The sequence below is a fragment of the Falco biarmicus genome, chromosome 1 (genome assembly GCF_023638135.1).
Source record: "Falco biarmicus isolate bFalBia1 chromosome 1, bFalBia1.pri, whole genome shotgun sequence".
Lineage (NCBI taxonomy): Eukaryota > Metazoa > Chordata > Aves > Falconiformes > Falconidae > Falco > Falco biarmicus.
In genome coordinates, this window is record NC_079288.1 from 19,618,812 (window position 1) to 19,640,611 (window position 21,800).

Here is a 21,800-nt window from a genome sequence, read left to right on the forward strand (position 1 = left end):
GAAGCCTTGGCCACACAACCAGATGCCTGCCGGTTGCTCAGGACTGCGAAACATGACAGTGCTGGAGGCAGACACAGCTTTTGTACATCACACATCAGCAAAGTTTAACTCATGAGGTTTAGAAATGGAGATATGCTGTGAGTACCTGCAAAATATCAGGATAGTTACAGGAAAAAACCCTGCACCTTGTCATTTACTGTGGCACTCACAAGGTAGGGACGGGACCTTGTGCAGGATGGCATCAGGAAGGACAGTGCCACACAGAAGCTTCACAGCCTGAGCAGGTCTGGGGTGAGGGAAACCAGAAGCATCTCATGCTCTTCAGACACAGGGATGCCAACTAAAGCATGAGGCCTCAGTGGTGCTCATGGAATAACCAAGGAGTGTCCTTACACGAAGACACATTCATTATTCAGCAGTTAACCTCAGGATAGCAGTGTTAATGCACAAAACAGCAAAACCAAGTGCTAGTCTAGGCTCTACTACAGCATGGGTGGTGAAGAGAAGGAAGTCCTTGACTTCTCCCCATCCTTCATGGAAGGAACTACACCAAAGCCCTGACCCACGTTAGTCCTAGTTTTATGGTGGGTTTCTTGAGGCAGAGAGGGTTTCAACAGGGACTGTTTTAACCTCTGCCATTTTGCGGTTCAACTCACAGTCCAATTAAGATCACACAGGTCCACAGAACCTCATTGCCAAAGCCACCACTGAACAGTTTCGCTCATGTCTACACTTCAAAAAGGAAAGCTAAATTGGAGAGCACTCAGAAAGCTCTGTGAGAATAAGAAGGCTGGGAAACTTGACTCAATTAAATCATAAAGCCTAAGGAATCCCAATCTATTCATTTTGTCAATTAAACGCTCATGGAATGAATTTTAGCTCAGCCGGATTACATCCATGGGAGTAAAAGACAACAAATGGCATATTAGGAAAAACCCAAACGAACTGCAAAGGTAACATCATCGTTCTACCCCCTGAAGCTCTCATAACAAAATCAATTTTGGTTTTCTTAAATAAATAAATAATAAAACCCCACACAAAACAAGCAAGCCATGGTTGAGCCAGAATGTGTAGATTTAACACTAATCACTAAGCAATGATCTTCAGGCTGGGTCCTACCACGTAATTCAGACAAGACCATACTGGCATCTTTTAATTTGAAGCTTATGAGCCTAACAAAAACATCTCTGTGAAGCACTGTAAAGCACTCGCACCACAACAAACTACCTTCATGGGTACCTCATCAGCACCAAGCTTTTCCTCAGAGCCACTCCTTGGTACGGGTAGGGACTTCTGTAAGGCTGATCTCTGCCAGGGCCTGCCAGCCCTGATAAGGCATCAGCAACATACAGTGTTGTATTTAGCTTTTAAAGCCGTTTTATGAATTTCTGAAGTCAGGACCTAAATTGAGACATTTCCACCCTCCTCAGTGGTAGGTGTGCAAAGGAGCACGGGGGTGAAATGACAACTGGAAACAAACAGTGCTGCGACAGGGTAAGTCCATCCAGCCAGCCACCTCAGCTCAGGAACTTCCCATACCTGCTGCGTTAGTTTTAATGCTGCCTGTTGGTCCCACCGCCTCTGATGCTATCAAACGGCAGAACGTCCTGTGGCAGAGTGCCACAGTTTACTAGCATGTTGTGTGAAAAAGCACTTCCGCCTGTTTATTTTAGACCCGCTGCATCACAATTTCCTGTAAGAAACAGAAAACTGATGGTCCCTCCTTGCTTTCTCTGACCTGCCCATCACTTCACACACCTGCATCGTATCTCCTGTCAGCAAGCTTCTCCCCTAAGGTGAGGAAACGAAGGCTTCACTTGCCCAGAAACCTGCTCATCCGCACTGCCCCTGCCTCTTTTGAGACGGCTAACCAGAACTGCCAGCAATAGCCAGGGCACAAACTGCCAATGATTTATGCAGCGGCGTTAATGATGTTTTCTGTTTTGTTCTCTGTTCCTTTAAAGTAATTCCAAAACATCCTTTTTAGGCTACGGCAAGGCACTGAAGTGACAACAATTGCTGAGACACCAGCAGCTCTTTCCTGAATACTAAAAGCTGATGTAGAGTTAATTGCTGCCGCGTTTGTTACCTTCATTACACCTGCTGCCATCGTATCATGTTTACCACACCAGCACTCAGCCACTCAGTATTATCTAGTCTCTGTGACTTCTTACAGTCTGGTTTAGCTACCCTAAATAATTTAGGATTAAATTTCCCTTCTCCACATCACCATATCTAGGAAAAAAAAACCACCAAAAAACAAGCAGCAGAGGTGCCTGTGAAACTCCACAATATCATCCCTCCACTGCGAGCACCAGTCATTCATCCCTACCTTTTTTTGCCACCCTTCAGCCTGTTACTAATCCCCCAAAGGGCCTTCCCAGGTTGCTGCCCCATGGCTTTTCCCGGAGGGCCTCGGCGAGAAGTTTGCAAAACCCAACGCGGAGCCCCGGGAGTTACCCCTCGGGGTGATCCGGACCACCAGCAGACTTGGAAAACAAAGGTCAGAGGCATCCTTCCCCCTCCAGGAAAGCAAACCGACGCTCTCCCCGTCCACCGCCTGACCTCCGCCAGCTCCTCCTACCTTGTCAGCGGTATTTTGCAGCCCCCCGGGCCGTTGCGGCCTCCACCACCGGGGAGCCGGGCCGCTCCGGTGGGCGGGGGGCTGCGGCACCCCCCTGTCCCCCGGGGGAGCAGCCACTCCCCGGGCCGCGGGCCCGCTGCCCACCGCTTGCCCCCGGCCCAGCCCGGGTCACCCCGCTGCGCCCCCGCCCCGGGAGGCTCCTGCCGCCGCCAGCCCCACCCGCCGCCGGCAACCGGGACCGGCGGGGCCGCCGCTGCCCTCGCGCACAGCCCCCCCGCCAACCGGGGCCCTCGGCCCAGCCCGCCCCCAAGCACCGGCGCGTCCCCGCCGCCCTTACCGCCCTCGCCGAGGCCCAGGCCCGCCGCAGCCGCCCAACGCCGAAGGCCCCAGAGGCCCCGCAACCACCCCGGGCCCGGCGCGACCCCCGCTGTTCCCTTGGCAACAGCCCCCCCGGCCGGTTCCAGCGCGTGTGACGTGGCCCCCGCGGCCCTGCCCCCGCCAACCGGTAGCGCCCGCCCGGCCCCGCCGCTCGCCCCGGCCCGCCCGGCGCGGCCTTACCCGAGGCGCCGAGGGAAAATGGAGGCCTCCGCGGCGGCGGCGGCGAGCGAGTTGGGGGGGCGGAGCAGACGAGCTGAGCTCTCCGGCCGGGCGGAGCGGCGCTACTTCCGCTTCCGGCGGCGTGGAAGGGGGGGAATGGGGGCGGTGGGGCGGTGGGTGCTGCTGCCGGTGCTGGTGCTCACGGCGCTGGGCGCGGCGGTGCGCGGCGGCCCCGGGCCCGTTACTTGCGGCTCCGTGGTGAAGCTGCTCAACGTGCGGCACAACGTCCGCCTGCACTCGCACGATGTGCGCTACGGCTCCGGTAACGGGAGACACCCCCCCCCCCTCCGCACCCCTCCCCCCCCCCCCCCCCCCCGCGCCCACCGAGCTGGGTCAGGCCTGAGCGCGGTTCTCCCCCCTCCGCAGGCAGCGGGCAGCAGTCGGTGACCGGGGTGTCGGCGGCGGATGACGGGAACAGCTACTGGCGGGTGCGGGGCCGTACGGCGGCGGTGTGCGAGCGGGGCACGCCGGTGCGCTGCGGGCAGGCCATCCGCCTCACCCACCTGGGCACCGGCCGCAACCTCCACAGCCACCGCTTTGCCTCCCCGCTCTCCGGAAATCAGGTACCCCCGGGATCCCGGCCCCACCGGGGGTCCCCCCTTCTTCCCCGGGAACGGCCGGGCTGCCCTTGTCACCCGGGCCCTGCCCGGTCCCCTGAGTCCCCACTGGGTTGTCCCAGTCCTGACTTGGGCCCCCTTGTCCCCCCCGTCCCCACCAGTTCCACCTTGTTCCCAAGTCCAGATCGGATTCCCTCATCCCTGCCAGCCCCATCTTATCCCCCAGTCCCTGCCGGATTCTCCCTGCCCCTACCAGTTCCACCTTGTTCCTAAGTCCAGATTGGGTCCCCCCCTTCCCTGCCAGCCCTGTCTTGTCCCTCCATCTCTGCTGGATTCTCCCTGTCCCTACCAGTTCCAAACAGGTCCCCTGTGTCCCCACCAGCTCTTGTCTTGTTCCCCAATCCAGACTGAGTCCCCTATGTCCCACAGCCAGCTCCACCTTGTCCCCTAGTTCCTGCTGGGTTCCCCCTGTCCCTTCCAGTCCCAGCCAGCTCCCTCCTGTCCCAAACAGGACAAGAGCAAATGGCCTCAAGTTGTGCCAGGGGAGGTTTAGGTGGGATATTAGGAAAAATGCCTTCGCTGAAAGGATTGTCAAGCCCTGGAACAGGCTGTCCGAGGAGGTGGTGACATCGTCATCACATGTAGCTGTGGCAGCTGGGGACATGGGGTCAGTGGTGGCCTTGATAGTACTGGGTTAACAGTTGGATTCAATGATCTTAAAGGTCTTTTCCAACCTAAATGATTGTACATCCCTACCAGCACTGCCTTGTTCCCTGGTCCTGACCAGGTCCCTACCAGTCCCACCTTGTTCCCCAGTTCCTACCAGCATCCAAGTCCCAACCAGACCCTCCAAGCCCCAACAAAGCCCCAGTCCCAACCAGGTCCCTCCTCCCTCCTTGCCCCCCAGGCCCAGCCCCTTCCACTGCTCCTCTCCTTGCCCTCTGGGCCCAACTCAACACCCCAGCTCCCCCCCTCTCTTCATCCCAGCCCCCAAACAAGCTCCTTTTCACCCAAAGGAGGTGAGCGCATTTGGGGAGGCCGGCGAGGGCGACTACCTGGATGACTGGACAGTGGTGTGCAGCGGGACCTACTGGGCGCGGGACAGCGAGGTGCGCTTCCAGCACACCTCCACCGACGTCTTCCTCTCGGTGACGGGGGAGCAGTACGGGCGGCCCATCCATGGGCAGAAGGAGGTGCACGGCATGGCCACCTCCAGCCAGAATAACTACTGGAAGGTGATGGAGGGCATCTTCATGCAGCCCAGTGAGGTCTTCAAAGCAGGGCAGTACCACACTGAGTTGTGATGGACAGACAGACTGCCGCCAAGCCTCTGGGAACTGCCCTGTGGTGTTTGGGACTGCTCAGCCCAGGGGATGACCCCTGTTCCCACACCTGGGTCTGGCACATGTCAGGTGGCTGAGCCCCAAGTCCAACGTGAAGCAGATCCCAATGTCCTGAATTTGATGTGGGGCAGATCCCGGTGTCCCAAATCTGACACAAAGCAGATGCCAGTGTTCAGACCTGACCCAAAGCAGAGCCTGACGTCTGAGATCCAACATGAAGCAGGTCCCTATGTCCTAAATCCAGCCCACTGCAGATCCTGATGTCCAGACCTGACCCAAAGCAGAGCCCAACATCCAAGATCCAGTCCAAAGCAGGTCCCCACATCCGAAATCCAGCACAAAGCTGAGCCCAACGTCCAGACCTGGCCCAAAACTGAGCTGAACATCCAGACCTGACCCAAAGCCGAGCACAGTGTCCACGCCTGACGCAGCTGAGCCCAACATCCAGACCTGACCCAGTGCAGATTCCCAAGCTCCCCCCTTCTTCCCCTGTAGCTCCCTCTGGCCGAGGACCCCCCGAAGGATGCTGACCCCCGGGAGCTGTGCCACGGTACCCCCACGCTGTACCCCAAACCGCTCCCCGCACCCAGCGGGGCCCTGCGGACATAAAACTGCTGAACCCTGCGCTGTGGTGTGGCTGTTTGTGCGGGTGGGGAGCGCAGGAGCGGGGCTGGGGGCCGGCCCCGGTGCCCGCCCCCCCAGCCCCATCCCGGCGCTGGCCGCGGGGGGGCGCTGCCGCTGCCGCTCACTCCGGGAAAGCGCCGCTCGGCCCTGCCGCGCCGGCGGCCCGGCCCCGCCCCTCCCAGCGGCCACCCCGGGTGCGCGGGCGCTCGGCCCCACGGGCGGCGGCGGCGGCGGGGCCGGGGCGGGCGGGGGGTGCACAGCGGGGCCGGGGGGCCGCCATGCCGCCGCCGCTGCCCGCTGCGCTGCTCTGCCTCGTCGTCGTCGCGTTGCTCGCCGGGCTGCTGGCGCGGTCAGAGCCGGGGGGGGCCACGGGGGACTCGCTGCGCGGGGTGGGGGGGGCCGCAATGGTCACGAGGGGGGGCATGGGGCTGGCAGTGGGGTGACAGGGCTGGAGGGGGTCGCAGTGGTCACGGGGGGGGCGTGGGGCTGGCAGTGGGCTGGCAGGGCTGGGGGGGGTCGCAATGGTCACAGAGGGGGGGCATGGGGCTGGCAGTGGGGTGGGCAGGGGTCTTGGGGCCGTGACAAAGCTTGGGCGGGGCTCACAGGGGTGAAGGGGGGGCCCGTGGGGCTGACAGTGGGGTGACAAGGGTGTAGGGGGGCTTGGAGGGGTGACAGGGCTGGGGGGAGCTCACAGGGGTCAAGGGGAGCCCCCTCAGGGCTGGCAGTGGGGTGGCAGGAGGCTTGGGGGGGGCAGGGCTGGGAGGGGCTCACAAGGGTCAAGAGGGGGGCAATGGGCTGGTAGTGAGGTGCCAGGGGGCTTTGGGGGGGTGACAGGGCTGGAGGGGGGTAGTCAGAGGGCCCACGGGAGTCGTGGGGGGACTCACAGGGCTGAGGGGGAGATGTTGGGGGGGACAGCAGGGGGATAAAGAGGACTTTGGGCTGAGGGAGAGGTGTCAAGGGGTGGGGGGAGCCTGCAGGGGTTTGGGGGGTCCTGGGGTTGGAGGAGCAGTGTGCAGGGCATGGGGGGGCTGCAGGGGTGTGGGAGGGTGTCAGGGGGGTGGGGGGGGTCAAGGGGGGCCCTCAGGACTGAGGTGTGGGGGGGTGTCAAGGCTTGTGGGGGGTGACCCTGCAGGGTCTCTGCCCCAGCTTGGGGCACCTGTGGCGGTAGGGCCGGACCCTGGGAGCTCCCATCCAGCTGTGGGTGCTGGAGCTGGTGTTTGAAAGGCAAAGAGGGTCCCCAGCCCCAGGGGGGAGGCTGACCCTGGTCTTCCACCTGTCCCCGCAGGTGGCTGGCGTGTCGCCTGGCCATCACCTGGTGCCGGCAGAAGCTACATGCGGAGCTGAAGATCGGCTCCTTCGGCTTCTTCTGGGCCCAGGACATCAGCCTCAAGTTCCAGCGGGAGCAGCAGACTGTGGTGGGTGCCCAGGCGAGGGACAGTCGCTGGCGGATGAGGGCAGGCAGGGTGGCTGCCGTCACCTCTGGGCTGGTGGCAAATCCCTGCAGCCAAGCGGCAGTTGCAGAGCCCCGCAGCTGGTGCCAGGCCCTTCCCACGGCCAAACCTGGGGGTTTGGGCTGCTCCCTGCTTGATGCCAGGCATTGGGAGCAGAGCGGGAATGGGATGAGCATCACAAGGCAGAGCCAGGTTGTTTCTTCTCTGACCTACCTGTGTGTCCTTGCAGGAGATAGACAACGTCTGGATCTCCAGTAAACTGAGCCGGGAGCTGCCGTACGTACACCCACCCCAGCTCCTTCCCTGCTCTCCTGGGGGGTCTGGCTTATTCCTGGCCCCACTGACTGTGGTTCTGCTGCCGTTACACCTTTCTGCAGCCCCTATATCCCCGTGCTTTGCTCTGTGTGGAAGTGAATCACTCTTCCTTGAGGTGGCAGTGTCTTGTTGATGCCCTTGTGCCAGTCCTGCATGTCCCCAGGGCGGGGGACATCCCTGACAATGAGGCCAGGTGTGCTGTGTGCCAGCTCCTGTAAGCTGCCCATGCTGTTCTTCCACAGGCGCTACTTTGAGCTGTGTTTTGGCGAGGTGCGAATCCGCACAGATCTCCAGAAGGGCCCTGGGTTCCAGCCGTCCATCCCTGAGGCTCCCAGGGATGCTGATGGAAATGAAAGCAGAACAGACCTGACTCTTAAACCCTCCCTGCTGAGGCTCCTTAGCCAGGTGAGGCACTGGCTCAGTGAGGGGCTGTTGTGGGCTGCACTGCTGTCGGACACCCCTCACAGTAGCACCTTCCCCCCAGCTCTTTTCCATCCACATGGACTCCATCAACATCATGGTTCTGCATGTGGCCACCTCAGAGTCTCTCTGGCACATCCACGCCAGCAAGACACGTCTCCTGCTGAATGGCGATGGGAAGAGGTAACGCTGTGCTCGAGCCCCGCTTTGCCTCCCCAGCCTGGCCCTGGGTCCCAGGGGGCAGGGAGACTCCTCTGACCCCAACGTGGTGTCTCACCTCTCTCCATCCCACCCAGCAGCATCCCATGTTACCTGTGATGTGACACATTAACCTCCTCTGAGGCTGGTCTGGTCCCTTTTCCTTCACGGGAAGTTTTGAGTTGTGTGTTCTCCAAATGACGAGTTGCTGCACTGTGCACAGAGTGTGCTCTGCTTTTGGGAGGCCTTGGAGCAGGGACTTGGGTCACAGAATCACACAGTGATCAGGCTTGAGAAGGGATCTCTGGAGATCATCTAGTCCAAACCCCTGCTAATGCAGGTTCACCTAGAGCAGGTTGCACAGAGTTGTGTCTGGGTGGGTTTTGAATGTCTCCAGAGAGGGAGACTCCACAGCCCGTCTGGGCAGCCTGTTCCAGTGCTCTGTCACCCTCCAAGTAAAATAACTTTTTCCTCATATTTAGATGGAACTTCTTGTGTTGCAGTTTGTGCCGATTGCCCTTTGTCCTGTTGCTTGGCACTACTGAAAAGAGCCTGGCCCTGTCCTCTTGACACTCATCCTTAACATACTTATATACATTGATAAGATGCGCTCTGAGTCTTCTCTGGGCTGAGCAGCCCCAGCTCCCTCAGCCTTTCCCTATGAGGGAGATGTTCCAGTCCCCTCATCATCTTCGTAGCCCTAATGGGATTAATCCCTAATGGGTCCCTGTGTCCCACAGAAAAGAGAGGGCAGGGGCTTGGTTAGGAGGCAGCAGGTTCTGCATCCTCCGTCTGTTCTCTGCTCTCAGCCTGACCTGCGAGGTGAGCCTGACAAAGGTGAACAGCAAAGTCCTCCGGAGCAGCCAGCTGGTGAGTACTGGGGAAGGCAGAAATTCAACACTCTGAGCCTGGGTTCTGGCTCTCTGGGACACCCTGGGGACCTGTTCCAGCGCGTCCCCGAGGCTGGGCAATGCTGCAAGTCTCTGGGCTCCCTGCTGTGCCCAGCACTTCACCTACAGCACCTGCTGCCAGGGAGTTGGGTGGCTCCCTGCGCACTTCTTGTGTCCCCATACAGGATGACACCTGCCTGGCAGAGCTGGCCCTGGCGCTCTCGCTCTCGCTGGAGATCAGCAGCAAGCGGCGGCTGGTGGGCGTCAGGCTGCGCGTCCGGACCCTGCAGGCAGAGCTGCACGAAGGGCTGTTCTGCAGCCCACTGCTGCGCTGCGTCACTGCCGGCGCCCGGCGCAGCAGCACAGAGGAACAGCCCCGCACAGGTCAGGGAAGGGGACAGGGTAGGGGGGTGCCAGCCCCTACACTTGCACTGGAGCCAGAGAGATTCAGCTCTGTCCCACTGCAGCACCCTGGGGGGTTGGGCCTTCCTGTCACTCTGTGTCTGTCCCCAGGCCCTGGGGAGTCCCTGTCCCTGCTGAGCAGGGACATGCTGCAGCTCATCCCCAGGAGGGTGGAGGTGAAGCTGGAGAACACCAGCGTGGTGCTGTCTATGAACAGCCAGAAGAGGTAAGGAGGCAGGTGGAGAGGGAGGCTGGCCTAGCCCTGATTAGCCATGGGGACACGGACTTGGGGACAACTGTGCTGTTCCCTGCTCATCCCCTGCTCTGCCAGACCGAAGAGAGTGAGTCTGAGAGCTCACCCCAGCGGGAAGGACTGAGCTTGGCCTGGGGCCAGGCTCTTGGGGAAGGAGGGAGGCATGTGAGCTGGTGGGACAGCCTGATGGGATCCTCTGACAGGATGAGAGGGCTGGGCTGGGCTGCAGCTGAGTGCTGGCCGGTATCTTTGTCCATGCCAGTGTGCTAGTCAGCTGGGGATGAGAGATGGGGAGGTGAAGGACATGACGGCACAGTTCCTTTCTGGCAGTGACTCCTTGCTTCTTACAGGCACCTCACCTGGAGCCTGAAGCTGCTGCAGTTTCTATATCAGCATGAAGAGGAGCAGATCCCACTGCGCAACTTCACGCCCACCTCAGACCTGGACCAAATGAGTGTAGAGCTCCAGCTGGAGGGCAAGTAGCCAGGAGGGTGCCCACGGGTCAGAGCTGCTGTCACTGCCCTCCACCACCCGTCACTTCTGCTTCTGTCTCTCCGCAGATGGCCTTCTCCTGTCCCAGAGCCGCCAGCGCATCGTGTGCCTCAACTCCTTGAAGACCAGTGTGCAGGTGAGTGAGCACTGGGCATGCTCCAGTCCCCCAGGGGTGGCTGGTTTGGCTTCTGGCACAAGTTTTTTTGCCACCTGGCCCTCTCCCTGCCCTAGGTCACAGCCATTGACCTCTCAGCTGCTGTGCTGCTCAACACCTGCATCATCCACTACCGCCACCAAGAGTTTTCACACTGGCTGGGCCTGTTGGCACAGGAATGCAGGTGCCGGGCAGTACCTGTGCCCAGCCAAGGGCACAAGGGAAGGTAAATTTGACCTTGGCACAGCTGCTGGTATTGCAGCTCATTTCCTCTTGCCTGCCGTGCTCCGGTAGGGTGCCCCGGCACCTAGCACCTTCCCCACCCTGTGCACAGCCTGTGGGATGAGATGGCTGGTCCGGAGGGTGGCAGGCGGTTGGGGATCCATGTGGACAGGGTGCCCCTCTGGGCCTGCTCCCTGCCAGGCTCTGTGGGACACAGCACCTCGGGAACAGCCTGTCCTTGCTTGTCCCGTGCAGGAGCTATCCCCAGATCATAGCACCCATCATCCTGTGCGCCTCGCTGTCCAATGTCAATGTGTCAGTGCAGCTGGGGGACACGCCACCCTTTGCCTTGGGCTTCAACTCCATCTCTGCAGGTATGGGCTGGCAGGTGGCACCAGGGTGGCTCCTGGGCTCTTCCTGGGGGTCGGTGGCTCTGCCAGAGGGGCACCAGGACAGGAATGGGGAGAGCTGTGCCACCTTTGTGCTTGCCCACGTCTATCTCTGGCCAGGGGTTGTGGACCCCTGCCTGGGTTGCCCCTATCTGGAGGCAGCTGGGCAGGCAGCAGCGAGCTCTGCCCGCTCCCCTCCCTCCTGTCTGCCTGCAGACTACCAGCACCTGCGGCCGCAGAGCGTGCACCAGCGAGCGGTGCTGGCCGTGGACCACCTCTGCTGGCGCGTGGGCAAGGACTCGCACATCCAGCGTGCCCCGCATCCCCCCAACATGCATGTGTGGGGAGAAGCCCTCATCCTCGACTCCTTCAACCTGCAGGTGAGGGGTGAGCCGAAGGGGTGAGGGTGGCTCTCAGCAGGGAGCTGCCTGTCCTCAACTCCATGTGGGTGGTGCAGGGACGCATGGTGGCCCGGGGACATCCTGCAGTCTGAGAGTGACCATTCTATTTGTCCTGCCCCTGTCCTGCAGGGCAGCTACAACCAGCCCCTGGGTATGTCCAGTGCCCAGTCGGACACACTCTTCCTGGACTGCACCATCCGGGGGTTGCAAGTGGAGTCGTCAGACACCTGCACCGAGTGCCTGGCCAGGGTCCTGCCCCTGTTCTGCCTGCGGCCCCACGGAGCTGAGCTTGCCAAGCAGCCTCTCTCTGCCTCCGGCGAGCCCTGGGGGCTGCTCTGGAAGGTGGATTTGAAGGTGGAGGATGTGAACCTTTTCACACTCTCAGCCCTAGTGGGTAAGTAGCATCCAGGCTGATCCCGGGTGACTGTCCTAGAACAGCCCTGTGGTCAGAGGAACCTGGTGTGTTGTGGTGTGCCACCTCTGTGCCACCAGCGCTGACGTGCCATCTCTCTAGGTGCCCTGGAGCTGCGGCTGGACACGCTGACCATCCTGGGGAGTGCTGAGAGCTGCACAGTCAGCGTCCAGGGCATGGTGTTGGCCTTGGTGAAGAGCATCACAGAGAAGATGCAGCCATGCTGCAAAGCTCCTGCCATCCCCAACCCAGTGGCCAACCTCTCCATGCTCTCCGTCACGTACCACAGCAGCATCCGCTCCCTGGAGGTTGGTTTGGGTGTCCTGTCTCTGCTTTATCCTAGACGGTGGGACCGGGGTGGCTGGGGCAGGGGGAGGATTGGCTGGCACCAAAAGGCGCTGGAGAGGAAAGTGGGGCTGTGCTGGACCTGGCAGTGACTTGGTGCCTGCTCGCTCTCTCTGCTGTAGGTGCAGTGCGGCGAGGAGCTGGCAGTGCTGTGGAGCCCACCTGACCACATGCACTTGTACCATCACACCCTGGCCACCCTGCAGTGCCATGAAGCCTTGCAGAGCGCCCTCGGCCACAGGACATCTCCCTCCCTGCCCCCAGAGAGCCCAGCATCCCACCCAGCCACCCCTACTGAGATACCGGGGCCCCTCCAGCCAGATGGGACCCCCCCCAAAAGACTCCTGTCCCTGTCACTGGAGCTGAGCTCTGCCAAGCTCACAGCCTTTGTCTCTGAGGCCAACTACATCAGCCTGGCAGCTGAACGGACCTCTGTGAGCTGGCACGGCGGTGCCCTGCATGGCTACTGTCCTGAGCTGGCCGCTGGCTTTGACGGACACAGCATCTTCAGCTTCAAGGAGGTGGAGGTGAAGCTGCTGCCAGAGCTGGAAGAGGTCATCTTGCACCGCTGCGCCTTCCCCACCCTGCGCACCCTTCGCAACCGTGGCTGGGCTTTCTCCTTTGCCAGTGTGACCATCGAGTTCCCCTACCAGTACGACTTCTCCCACACGCTAGATGCTGCCGTGGGTGTGCAGAAGTGGCTGAAAGGCTTGCATCGGCGTGGGCACCCTGCCAGCACGGCGCTGCCCCCCGACCTCCTGCTCAAAGTGACGCACTTCTCCTGGGTCTTCCTGGATGATGTCTTCGAGGTCAAGTTACGGGACAACTACGAGCTGATGAAGGATGAAAGCAAGGAGAGCGCCAAGCGTTTGCAGCTGCTGGATGCCAAGGTGGCCGCGCTGCGCAAGCAGCATGGCGAGCTGCTGCCTGCCCGCAAGATCGAGGAGCTCTACGCCTCACTGGAGAAGAAGAACATAGAGATCTACATCCAGCGCTCGCGGCGCCTGTATGCCAACACGCCCATGCGGAGGGCCCTCCTCACCTGGACGCTGGCCCACCTGGAGCTGGTGGCCATGGCTGATGAGTCCTTCCATGGCACAGAACGTGTGTTGGAGCAGATGAGGGACATAGATGGTGTCAGCCCGTTCCCCCCCGAGGGTCTGGAGATGGTCACCCAGTGGTGCCGCATGATGAAGGGCAGAGTTGGCAGCTTCTTTGGTGAGTCCCTTTGTGTGAGGGTGCCCTTGGAGGATGGCATGGTAGCTGCGTGGCCTGGGCTCCCAGGACAGGGACCTGCCGGCACCATGTGATGTGTAACCAAGCAGAGAAAATGATTTTTGGAGGTTCAAGGGAGCGGGAAGGGAGCAGAGATGTGACAGGACAGCAGCTCCTGCTGTGGAGCAGAGTGGGGGAGCAGGGCAGTGTCCCTTGGCTGCCCCATCTCTCAGCCCTTCCTCCACCCTGCAGTGCGGATCCGTGACTACCCTCGCTACCTCTTTGAGATCCGGAACTGGCAGCTCTCCGGCCGGCTGATCGGAGCCGAGCAGTGCGGGCAGGCCTGCTCCCGGCGCTGCCAGGTCCTAAAGCTGGGCCTGCCCTGGGGGGATGCGACAGTGGAGAGGAACATGCCACCCTTGAAGTTCTACCACGACTTTCACTGTAAGAGCTGGAGGGACAGAGGGGGCTCTATGCCGGGGTGGGGATGGGGCTTTGTGGGACGTGCAAAGGGCTGAGCCAACCTCTTGTGTCCCCAGCTGAGATCTCCCAGTACACCATCGTGTGGGGACCCTGCTGGGACCCAGCCTGGACCCTGATCGGCCAGTGCGTGGATCTCCTCACCAAGCCCTCAGAGGACCCCAGCACCCCATTGCCCTGGTGGGACAAGAGCCGCCTTCTCTTCCACGGGGACTGGCACATGGACATTGAACAGGCCAACCTGCACCAGCTGGCCACCGAGGTGGGTGCCACTGGGGAAGGGAGCAGAACGCGGCGTGGGGTCAGCCCACACCTGCTTCTTTCCACGCTTGTCCTTGCAGGACCCCTACAACACCACGGAGAACATGCACTGGGAGTGGAACCACCTCTCCTTCCACTGGAAGCCAGGGCAGTTCGTCTTCAAGGGCAACCTGGACATCAATGTCCGGACAGCCTCCAAGTGAGTGTGGGCACAGGAGCACGGGGGCTGCCACCAGCGCTGGGGGGTAACCAGGGTCTCTCTCCCCATTCAGGTATGATGACTGCTGCTTCCTGCACCTGCCTGACCTGTGCATGACGCTGGACCTGCAGTGGCTGTGCCACGGGAACCCCCATGACCACCACGGCGTGGTGCTACGCTCCCCTGAGTTCCTGCCCGAGGTGCCAGTGGGGCAGCAGTACGACTCCTACCGTGCCTTCCGCTCCGAGAACCTCAACCTCTCCATCCGGATGGACCTGACACGGCCCAGTGAGGGTGGGTGACAATGTCCCAGGGATCCCTTGGGACCAAGGGGGACAGGGTGGGGCATGCTGCTTTTGGTCATCCTTCTCAGTCCTGGGCTGGGTGCTGCCGTGTCCCTGCCCCGCAGTGCGGGCTGACGGCAGGTATATTCTCAGAACACTCCCAGCCCCGGATCCTGCTCTACAGCAGCACCCTCCGCTGGATGCAGAACTTCTGGGCCACGTGGACCAGTGTGACGCGCCCCATCTGCCGTGGGAAGCTCTTCAACAACTTGAGGCCCAGCAAGAAGAAGCTGGGGCAGCATTACAAGCAGCTGTCGTATACTGCGCTCTTCCCCCGGCTGCAGGCAAGTCCTGGGGGTGGGGGTCCGGTGTTACCTCCCCACTCTGCCCGCGCTGGGCTCTCAGCCCCTGCTGTCTGCTCCCTCGCAGGTGCATTACTGGGCCTCCTTCGCCCAGCAGCGGGGGATCCAGGTGGAGTGCTGCCAAGGGCACATCTTCACTCGTGGCACCCAGCGGCTCATTCCACAAGGTGAGTGGGGACCCTGCCAGCAGCACTGCCAGGCTGCGCAGGTCCCGGCTGACCCCTCTCCCTGTCCCCCAGCCGGCACGGTGATGCGACGCCTCATCTCGGAGTGGAGCATCACACAGATGGTGAGCGACCTGAGCCAGGTCACCGTGCACCTCATGGCCTCCACTTGCGATGAGAACGCCGACCACCGGCTCGACACCCTGGTGAAGAAAACCCATCTGCTGAGCCTGTCCTCCCTCACCTACCAGCGGCACAGCAACCGCACGGCTGAGGAGGTACTGCTGCAAACGTGTCAGGCATGGCAGCCTGTGCCAGCCTGATGGCATCCCCCTGGGACAAGGGGACCTTGGTCTTTGGGTGCTGTGGGTGGGGATTTGGCTGGAGAGGAGACAGACCTGCAGGACCTCCGATCTCCCGAGGGTCTGGCCAAAGGGATGCCCTGTTCCACCCGCAGCATCCCTGGTATGGTCCCTGCTGAGGGCTCTGCTCCCCACCCTGCCTGCGGGGCTCCCGACCCCTGTGCCTGAGGTCTGTGGGCAGGGGCTGGGGGGGGTGGCTTTGCCATGCTGAGGCTCTGACCCTCTGTGCCCAGGAGCTGCCCCTGCGGGATGGAGACGATGGTTTCCACACGCACCAGCTGCACTTGGTGGACCTGCGGGCGTCCTGGACCACCACTAACCGGGACATTGCCTTCGGCCTCTACGATGGCTACAAGAAAGCAGCCGTGCTCAAGCGCAACCTGTCCACCGAGGCTCTGAAGGGGCTGAAGATTGACACGCAGCTGCAAGCCAAGAAGCCGAAGCGGGGCCCGCTCTCTGCTCACTCCATCCCTGCCAGAGTGACCGCTCCCATCACCAGCGGCCGTCCCGAGAGAGCCTCCTCGGGGGGTGAGCACAGCAGGGAGGGCAGCAAGGGGGAACCCACAGCCAGCCATGTGCACGCCAGCCCAAAGCTATGTCTGTTTTCCCTCTGTCACCCCCCGCAGCCAGCCCTCCGCAGCATGACACTGACCCTTTCTCCTTCCCCAGGAGCCTACATGCTGCAGAAGCTCATTGAGGAGACAGACAAGTTCGTGGTCTTCACAGAGGAAGAGTCAGGAGCCAGCGAGCAGCTGTGTGGCATCGCCGCCTGCCAAACCGATGACATCTACAACCGCAACTGCCTCATCGAGCTGGTCAACTGCCAGGTATGAGCCTACTGCTCCCCACGCTTCCCACGGCCTTGCTGTGAGAGGGGCCGTGCCTGCCCCCGGGGCTCGTCTGACCCCCAGGGTCTCTCCCCCCTGCAGATGGTGCTGCGCGGTGCAGAGACAGAGGGCTGCGTGATTGTGTCTGCCGCGAAGGCCCAGCTGCTGCAGTGCCAGCACCACCCAGCCTGGTATGGGGACACGCTGAAGCAGAAGACATCGTGGACCTGCTTGCTGGATGGCATGCAGTACTTCGCCACGACAGAGAGCAGCCCCACCGAGAGGGATCACGGGCAGCTCTGGCTGGAGGTGAGCAGCTCAGGGGGGGCTCTGATGGGTGAGCTGCATGGGGAGCAGGCAGCACTGCCAGTGCCCTGGCCAAGGCAAGGAGAGCGGCAACAGCCAGCAGTGGCTCCTTGCCTCCCCAGGTGAAAAATATTGAGGAGCATCGGCAACGGAGTCTGGACTCGGTGCAGGAGCTGATGGAGAGTGGGCAGGCGGTGGGGGGCATGGTCAGCACCACCACAGGTACTGCCTGCAGAGCTGGCTGCTGTGCCTGCCCCAGTCCTGCTTGCGTGAGACCCCAAGGCTGGTGAAGCTGAGAGCACCTGGCTCATCCCCGGCCATCTCCAGGCGCTGGCCAAAGCTCTGAGCCTTGTGCTGGGGTGTCCCCAGTGTGCCAGGACGTGGTGCTCTGACCCTGGTCCCCCTGCCTGTCCCTAGACTGGAACCAGCCCTCGGAAGCCCAGCAGACCCAACAGGTACAGAGGATCATCTCTCGCTGCAGCTGCCGCATGTACTATATTAGCTACAGCCATGACATCGACCCCGAGCTGGCCACGCAGATAAAGCCCCCCGAGACTCCTGCCAACCAGGAGAAGGAAGACCTGCTGAAGAAGCAGGAAGGTGGGTACATCCAGACAGTGTGTCTTGGGGGTAGAGCTTTGGGCTGACACACAGGTGCCAGCTGAGTCCAGGGATGGTCTGTCTTGGCTTTGCTGAGATCAGAGGGCTGCATACAGGAGGGGGGTCCCCAGCCATGTGGCAGTGCACCAGATGATGCTGGACATGCTGTGCCTGCTGGAGCCAGTGCAACAACAGCTTGGATCATTCCCCATCCCTCTCCATCTCTGGCTGGGCCCCACATACATCCCATTTCTGGCCATGCTGAGGCCCCACTTGCCCTTGGTTCCTGCAGGAGCTGTGGATACATTCACACTGATCCATCACGACCTGGAGATCTCCACCAACCCCGCACAGTATGCCATGATCCTTGACATAGTTAACAACCTGCTGCTGCATGTGGAGCCCAAACGCAAGGTACCCACAAGGCTTCAGGTCACCGTGTCACTCACTGCACCCAGGGCAACCCTAACCTTCCCCTATCCCCATGTCCAGGAGCACAGCGAGAAGAAACAGCGGGTGCGCTTCCAGCTGGAAATCTCCAGCAACCCAGAGGAACAGCGCAGCAGTATCCTACACCTGCAAGAGGCCGTGAGGCAGCACGTTGCTCAGATCCGGCAGCTGGAGAAGCAGATGTACTCCAATGTGAAGGCGAGCCCGCATCCAGGCAGCGCCTGGCTCCCCAGGGTCCCTGCTCTGGGCACGAGGGTGCTGAGGGTTGTCTGTCCTTCAGTCCCTGCAGGATGACAGCAAAAATGAGAGCCTGCTCGACCTCAACCACAGGCTGCAGCAGCAGCTGAGCCAGGAGAAAGCTGACCTGCAGCTGGAGAGTGAGGAGCTGAACATACTGATCAGGTAGGGGCCATCTCTGGCTTCCCCAGCATTGTGTCCCCCTTACTCCAGGGCTCCCATGTCCCAGCACTTCCCTCTCTGCTGCAGGTGCTTCAAGGACTTCCAGCTGCAGCGAGCCAACAAGATGGAGCTGCGAAAGCAGCCGGAGGATGTGAGCGTGGCACGGCGGACTGAATTCTACTTCGCCCAGGCACGCTGGCGCCTGACAGAGGAGGACGGGCAGCTGGGCATAGCCGAGCTGGAGCTCCAGCGCTTCCTCTACAGCAAGGTACCGAGCCGGCCGGTGGCACCCGCAGCCCCTGAGCCAGGGCCCGGGATGCGCGGAGCTGACAGGACTGTGTGCAGGTCAACAAGTCTGATGACACGGCCGAGCATCTGCTGGAACTGGGCTGGGTCACGATGAACAACCTCCTGCCCAACGCGGTGTACAAGGCAAGTGGCAGCCTGGGGGACCAGCCCTGCCACCCAGGGGACCCACGAGTGGCCTGGCCAGGGTGGCCTGTCCTCATGTCGGCCACCCGTCCTCTTCCCTGCAGGTGGTGCTGCGTCCCCAGAGCTCCTGCCAGTCCGGGCGCCAGCTGGCGCTGAGGATTTTCAGCAAGGTCCGGCCACCCGTGGGAGGCATCTCCATCAAGGAGCACTTTGAGGTGCCGGACTGGGGGGTGGTAGGGTCCTGGTGGGGCGCCAGCAGCCAGGCTCTGACCTGCCTCTCTTTGTGGCATATGAGGCATGGACTTTGTCAGGATTGTGAAGCAAAGGCCTTTATTGTTAGTTGCAGCTTTTCTAAGTTTATACTCCATACATGCACTGCTAAAAGCTTCATTATTGCTCAAACTCTACTGTCCACGCACCCAGCTGCTGTTCACTACAGGCTACTCTCTGCTGTTCATGCCATTTCCTTATCTTCTAGAGGTTAGATCACATTCCTCCTTTGCTTCTGTCTCATCCAGGTTTCTTCTCATACTCCCTCAAAGTTATTTATGTCTTTGCTGCAGGATCACAGCTGCACATTATCAATGTCAAAACAACCCACTGTCTCCATCCTCTACATCTCTCCCCACAGGTGAACGTGGTACCCCTCACCATCCAGCTCACCCACCAGTTCTTCCACAGGATGATGGGTTTCTTCTTCCCTGGTCGCAATGTGGAGGAGGAGGAGGTGGGGGATGAGGAAGACAAATCTAAGCTGGTGACAACAGGTGAGACACTCGTGATCGCCCTCCTCCCTGGCACCCAAGCGCTGTCCTTGAGCAGCTCTGTCTGCGAGCTCAGGATCTGTTTGTGGGTGGCTGCTGGCAGGACACGCATCGAGGAATAGGGATTCATGATCTCCCCTGCAGGCAGGGAGCTGGTGGAGAGAGCAGAGAAGCTGGAGAGGGGTCTGGGTCATGGCTAACCCCCAGCCGGACCCCAGCCACCGCCTCCCACCCTGTTTGTCCCAGGGATCCCCGTGGTGAAGCCGCGGCAGCTGATCGTGGCCGATGACTCGCTGGGCCCAGGGAAGGGAGTCACTCAGGGACTGAATCGGACATCAGGGGTCAGGAGATCATTCCGAAAAGCACCCGAGGTACCTGCTGCTGCCTGGAGGGGGGAATCTGGGAGAGCCCCACTGTGGAGCCTGTCTTGTCCCTCAGCTGTAGGGCTGGGAAGCCATGTCCTCCACCCGCTTGCCTGTCCCATTTTCTCCTGCTCCCTCCCGCCATGAGAATTTGCATCCTTTACAGCCAAGCACCTGCGTGCTTGATGTGATCCTTGCAGCATCTTGTTTTTCTAACACCACACCAGAGCAGCTCTCACCTCTCCCTGGTGAAGCAATGCCATGGCCTAGTGCCCAGCTGTCCCTTCCCAGCTGGTTCCTGGCTGTCCCCCCAGTTTTGCTGACTGACTGTGTACCAAGCAAAAATGGACTCCAAATCAAATATTAAAATAAATGCAGTTCATTATATTGCAATACAATAAAGGTAAATAGCATGCAATATGATAAAAGGAAACATACTAGGTGTGATGTGCAATATGATAAAAGAGCAAGAGCAGCAGAGCATCAAATCGTGATTTGATTTGATTGCATATCATAATGCGAAGCGTCAGAGACTAAGAAAAGGAGACATCGGCAGTTACCACCTTAACATCATCCAGGCCCATGCTTCAGCTGGGAACCCTGTTGCTGCTGGCACCTGGAGTCCAGTGGGAAATGGGCAGTTCCTATGTGGTGCATCCACCCATAGGTGAGGCTTCTGGCCCAGTCCCGCAGCTTGCCCACCTCTACTCAGTGAAAAAGTTTACATACCTAGTAGTGTAAGCAAGCTTTTAAGTTTATGCCAGGTGCAGGCGTGCAGCGTCTTTTGATTCGTAAGGTTCACGCGCGGCTGGGACTTTGGCCAGACACCTGAGTGTGGTAGTTGTGACCCACTGGTGGCTGTGACACAGCTGCACACTATAATTGTCTGGATGGTTCTGCTCCTGTCTTGTTTGTTCAGGGGGCCCAGGACAAACACTACCTGCTCCTTAAAGTTGTTCTTCAACTCGCTGAGCACCCTGTCCAAGTTAAACAATTCCTAGTTAAACACAAAGAGTTTTGCATCAGCAGCAGTCAATTTAATAAACTTTCACCGCGTTCCCTCTCCTTCCCTTCTGCTCACGGCTCCTGCTCTGTCCCCAGCATCCCGTGGATGACATCGACAAGATGAAGGAGCGCGCAGCCATGAACAACTCCTTCATCTACATCAAGATCCCACAGGTGCCGCTCTGTGTCAGCTACAAGGTGCGGGGCTGGTGGGACAGGGCATGCTGGGGAGGGGGCACAGGTGGCCTAGGGCACCGTCCCTGATACCCCTGTCACCTAGGGGGAGAAAAACAGTGTGGACTGGGGCGACCTGAACCTGGTGCTGCCGTGCCTGGAGTACCACAACAACACATGGACGTGGCTGGACTTCGCCATGGCGGTGAAGAGGGACAGCCGCAAAGCCTTGGTGGCACAGGTATGTGGGGCCCCAGCCCGCGGTGCCTCCTTGCCGCTGGCAGGGAGGCTGCCAGAGCTGCTCTGCCCAGGATGGAGGTGGTAACCCCATGGTGGGTGGCATGTTCTCTGGAGCGGGAAGCAGCCATGCTGGCTCAGCAGCTCAGGCTCTCACCCATGCTGAGGGGCCTGGGTGCGGCCGTGGGGTGCTGAGCCCCCTAAATCCTGGGGCAGGTGATCAAAGAGAAGCTACGCCTGAAGCCGGCAGCAGGTGCAGAGGCCCGGGGAAAGCTGGAGAACAAATCGGACGGGACCATCCAGCAGCAGGAGGAGGATGAGAAGGCACGTCTGCTCATTGGGCTGAGTGTGGGTGAGAAGAACCCCAGCAAGAAGTCGATCTTTGGCAGGCGCAAGTGACGGCAGCACCCGGCAGGCCGGGAAGGGACTGGGGGGGGCTCTGTGCTCCCCCGCTCTGGAGGTGCACCCCTATGGTGGGGGGGGCTGTGCTGCTCGCCACAGCAGTGCCCGAGGCGGGGGTTAGCCACGCACAGGCCCCTGGCAGCCCCATTGCTGTGGGGCAGGGGTGCAGCAGCACAGGGATGTGGGGCACAGCGTGCTCCGAGGCCGCTTTGTGGGGCACGGACCCCCGTGCCAAGGGCCCCTGTGAGCATCCTCCCTCCCTGCTGTGCGGGTGCTGGGCCTAGCCCCAGGGCCTGGGGAAGCAGCAGGATCGCTCCAGGCTGGGAGAAAGGGGAACGGGAGAGAGTTTAAATAAAAGAGTTTTTAATTTGGAACACACTTTGGGTCAGCGGCTCATCACTTGCGCAGGCTCAGGGCTGTGTCCCCCGTCCCCCCCAAGTTCGGCAGCAGCCCCCCCACCTGCTGT

At 60.6% G+C, this 21,800-nt stretch overlaps 3 protein-coding genes across 4 annotated transcripts in view; 2 read left to right on the plus strand and 1 right to left on the minus strand.

Annotated features, from left to right (window-relative positions):
* Positions 1-3,233, minus strand: part of SUPT6H (SPT6 homolog, histone chaperone and transcription elongation factor) — a 30,219-nt gene extending 26,986 nt beyond the window's left edge. The window contains exon 1 of one of the 2 annotated variants that reach the window (XM_056354045.1): positions 3,143-3,233. The gene's annotated coding sequence lies outside the window, so the exon portion shown is untranslated. Of the gene's footprint in view, positions 1-2,921; positions 2,946-3,142 lie in introns of those variants that run through there. The other variant, XM_056353955.1, reaches the window with a different exon arrangement.
* On the plus strand, positions 3,161-5,705 carry SDF2 (stromal cell derived factor 2). The gene is made up of 3 exons (XM_056359864.1): positions 3,161-3,443; positions 3,548-3,744; positions 4,755-5,705. The coding sequence occupies exons 1-3, from the start codon at positions 3,161-3,163 to the stop codon at positions 5,040-5,042; spliced, it is 768 nt and encodes a 255-aa protein (XP_056215839.1). The 3' UTR covers positions 5,043-5,705.
* Positions 5,706-5,904: 199 nt separating this feature from the next.
* On the plus strand, positions 5,905-21,712 carry BLTP2 (bridge-like lipid transfer protein family member 2). Its single transcript, XM_056352502.1, has 39 exons — positions 5,905-6,054; positions 6,991-7,120; positions 7,386-7,432; positions 7,714-7,876; positions 7,956-8,074; positions 8,899-8,959; positions 9,165-9,363; positions 9,493-9,607; positions 9,985-10,109; positions 10,195-10,262; positions 10,358-10,506; positions 10,758-10,876; positions 11,108-11,271; positions 11,422-11,686; positions 11,807-12,012; positions 12,172-13,267; positions 13,517-13,708; positions 13,804-14,006; positions 14,086-14,204; positions 14,278-14,498; positions 14,642-14,832; positions 14,918-15,017; positions 15,090-15,292; positions 15,610-15,904; positions 16,046-16,203; positions 16,306-16,512; positions 16,632-16,731; positions 16,927-17,109; positions 17,402-17,523; positions 17,602-17,757; positions 17,840-17,961; positions 18,046-18,226; positions 18,304-18,390; positions 18,495-18,605; positions 19,022-19,157; positions 19,401-19,525; positions 20,618-20,719; positions 20,802-20,936; positions 21,149-21,712. Exons 1-39 carry the CDS (start codon positions 5,984-5,986, stop codon positions 21,329-21,331), a joined length of 6,729 nt encoding a protein of 2,242 aa, XP_056208477.1. The 5' UTR covers positions 5,905-5,983; the 3' UTR covers positions 21,332-21,712.
* The last annotated feature ends 88 nt before the right edge of the window (positions 21,713-21,800 follow it).

Excerpts from the sequence above, each read along its gene's own strand:
- SDF2 (XM_056359864.1), top strand. The coding sequence starts at position 3,161 with ATGGAGGCCTCCGCGGCGGCGGCGGCGAGCGAGTTGGGGGGGCGGAGC. Across the intron at positions 3,444-3,547 it reads CGATGTGCGCTACGGCTCCG|GCAGCGGGCAGCAGTCGGTG; the intron begins GTAACGGGAGAC and ends CCCCCTCCGCAG. Across the intron at positions 3,745-4,754 it reads CCCCGCTCTCCGGAAATCAG|GAGGTGAGCGCATTTGGGGA; the intron begins GTACCCCCGGGA and ends TTTCACCCAAAG.
- BLTP2 (XM_056352502.1), top strand. The coding sequence starts at position 5,984 with ATGCCGCCGCCGCTGCCCGCTGCGCTGCTCTGCCTCGTCGTCGTCGCG. Across the intron at positions 16,732-16,926 it reads CATGGTCAGCACCACCACAG|ACTGGAACCAGCCCTCGGAA; the intron begins GTACTGCCTGCA and ends GCCTGTCCCTAG. Across the intron at positions 17,524-17,601 it reads ATGTGGAGCCCAAACGCAAG|GAGCACAGCGAGAAGAAACA; the intron begins GTACCCACAAGG and ends CCCCATGTCCAG.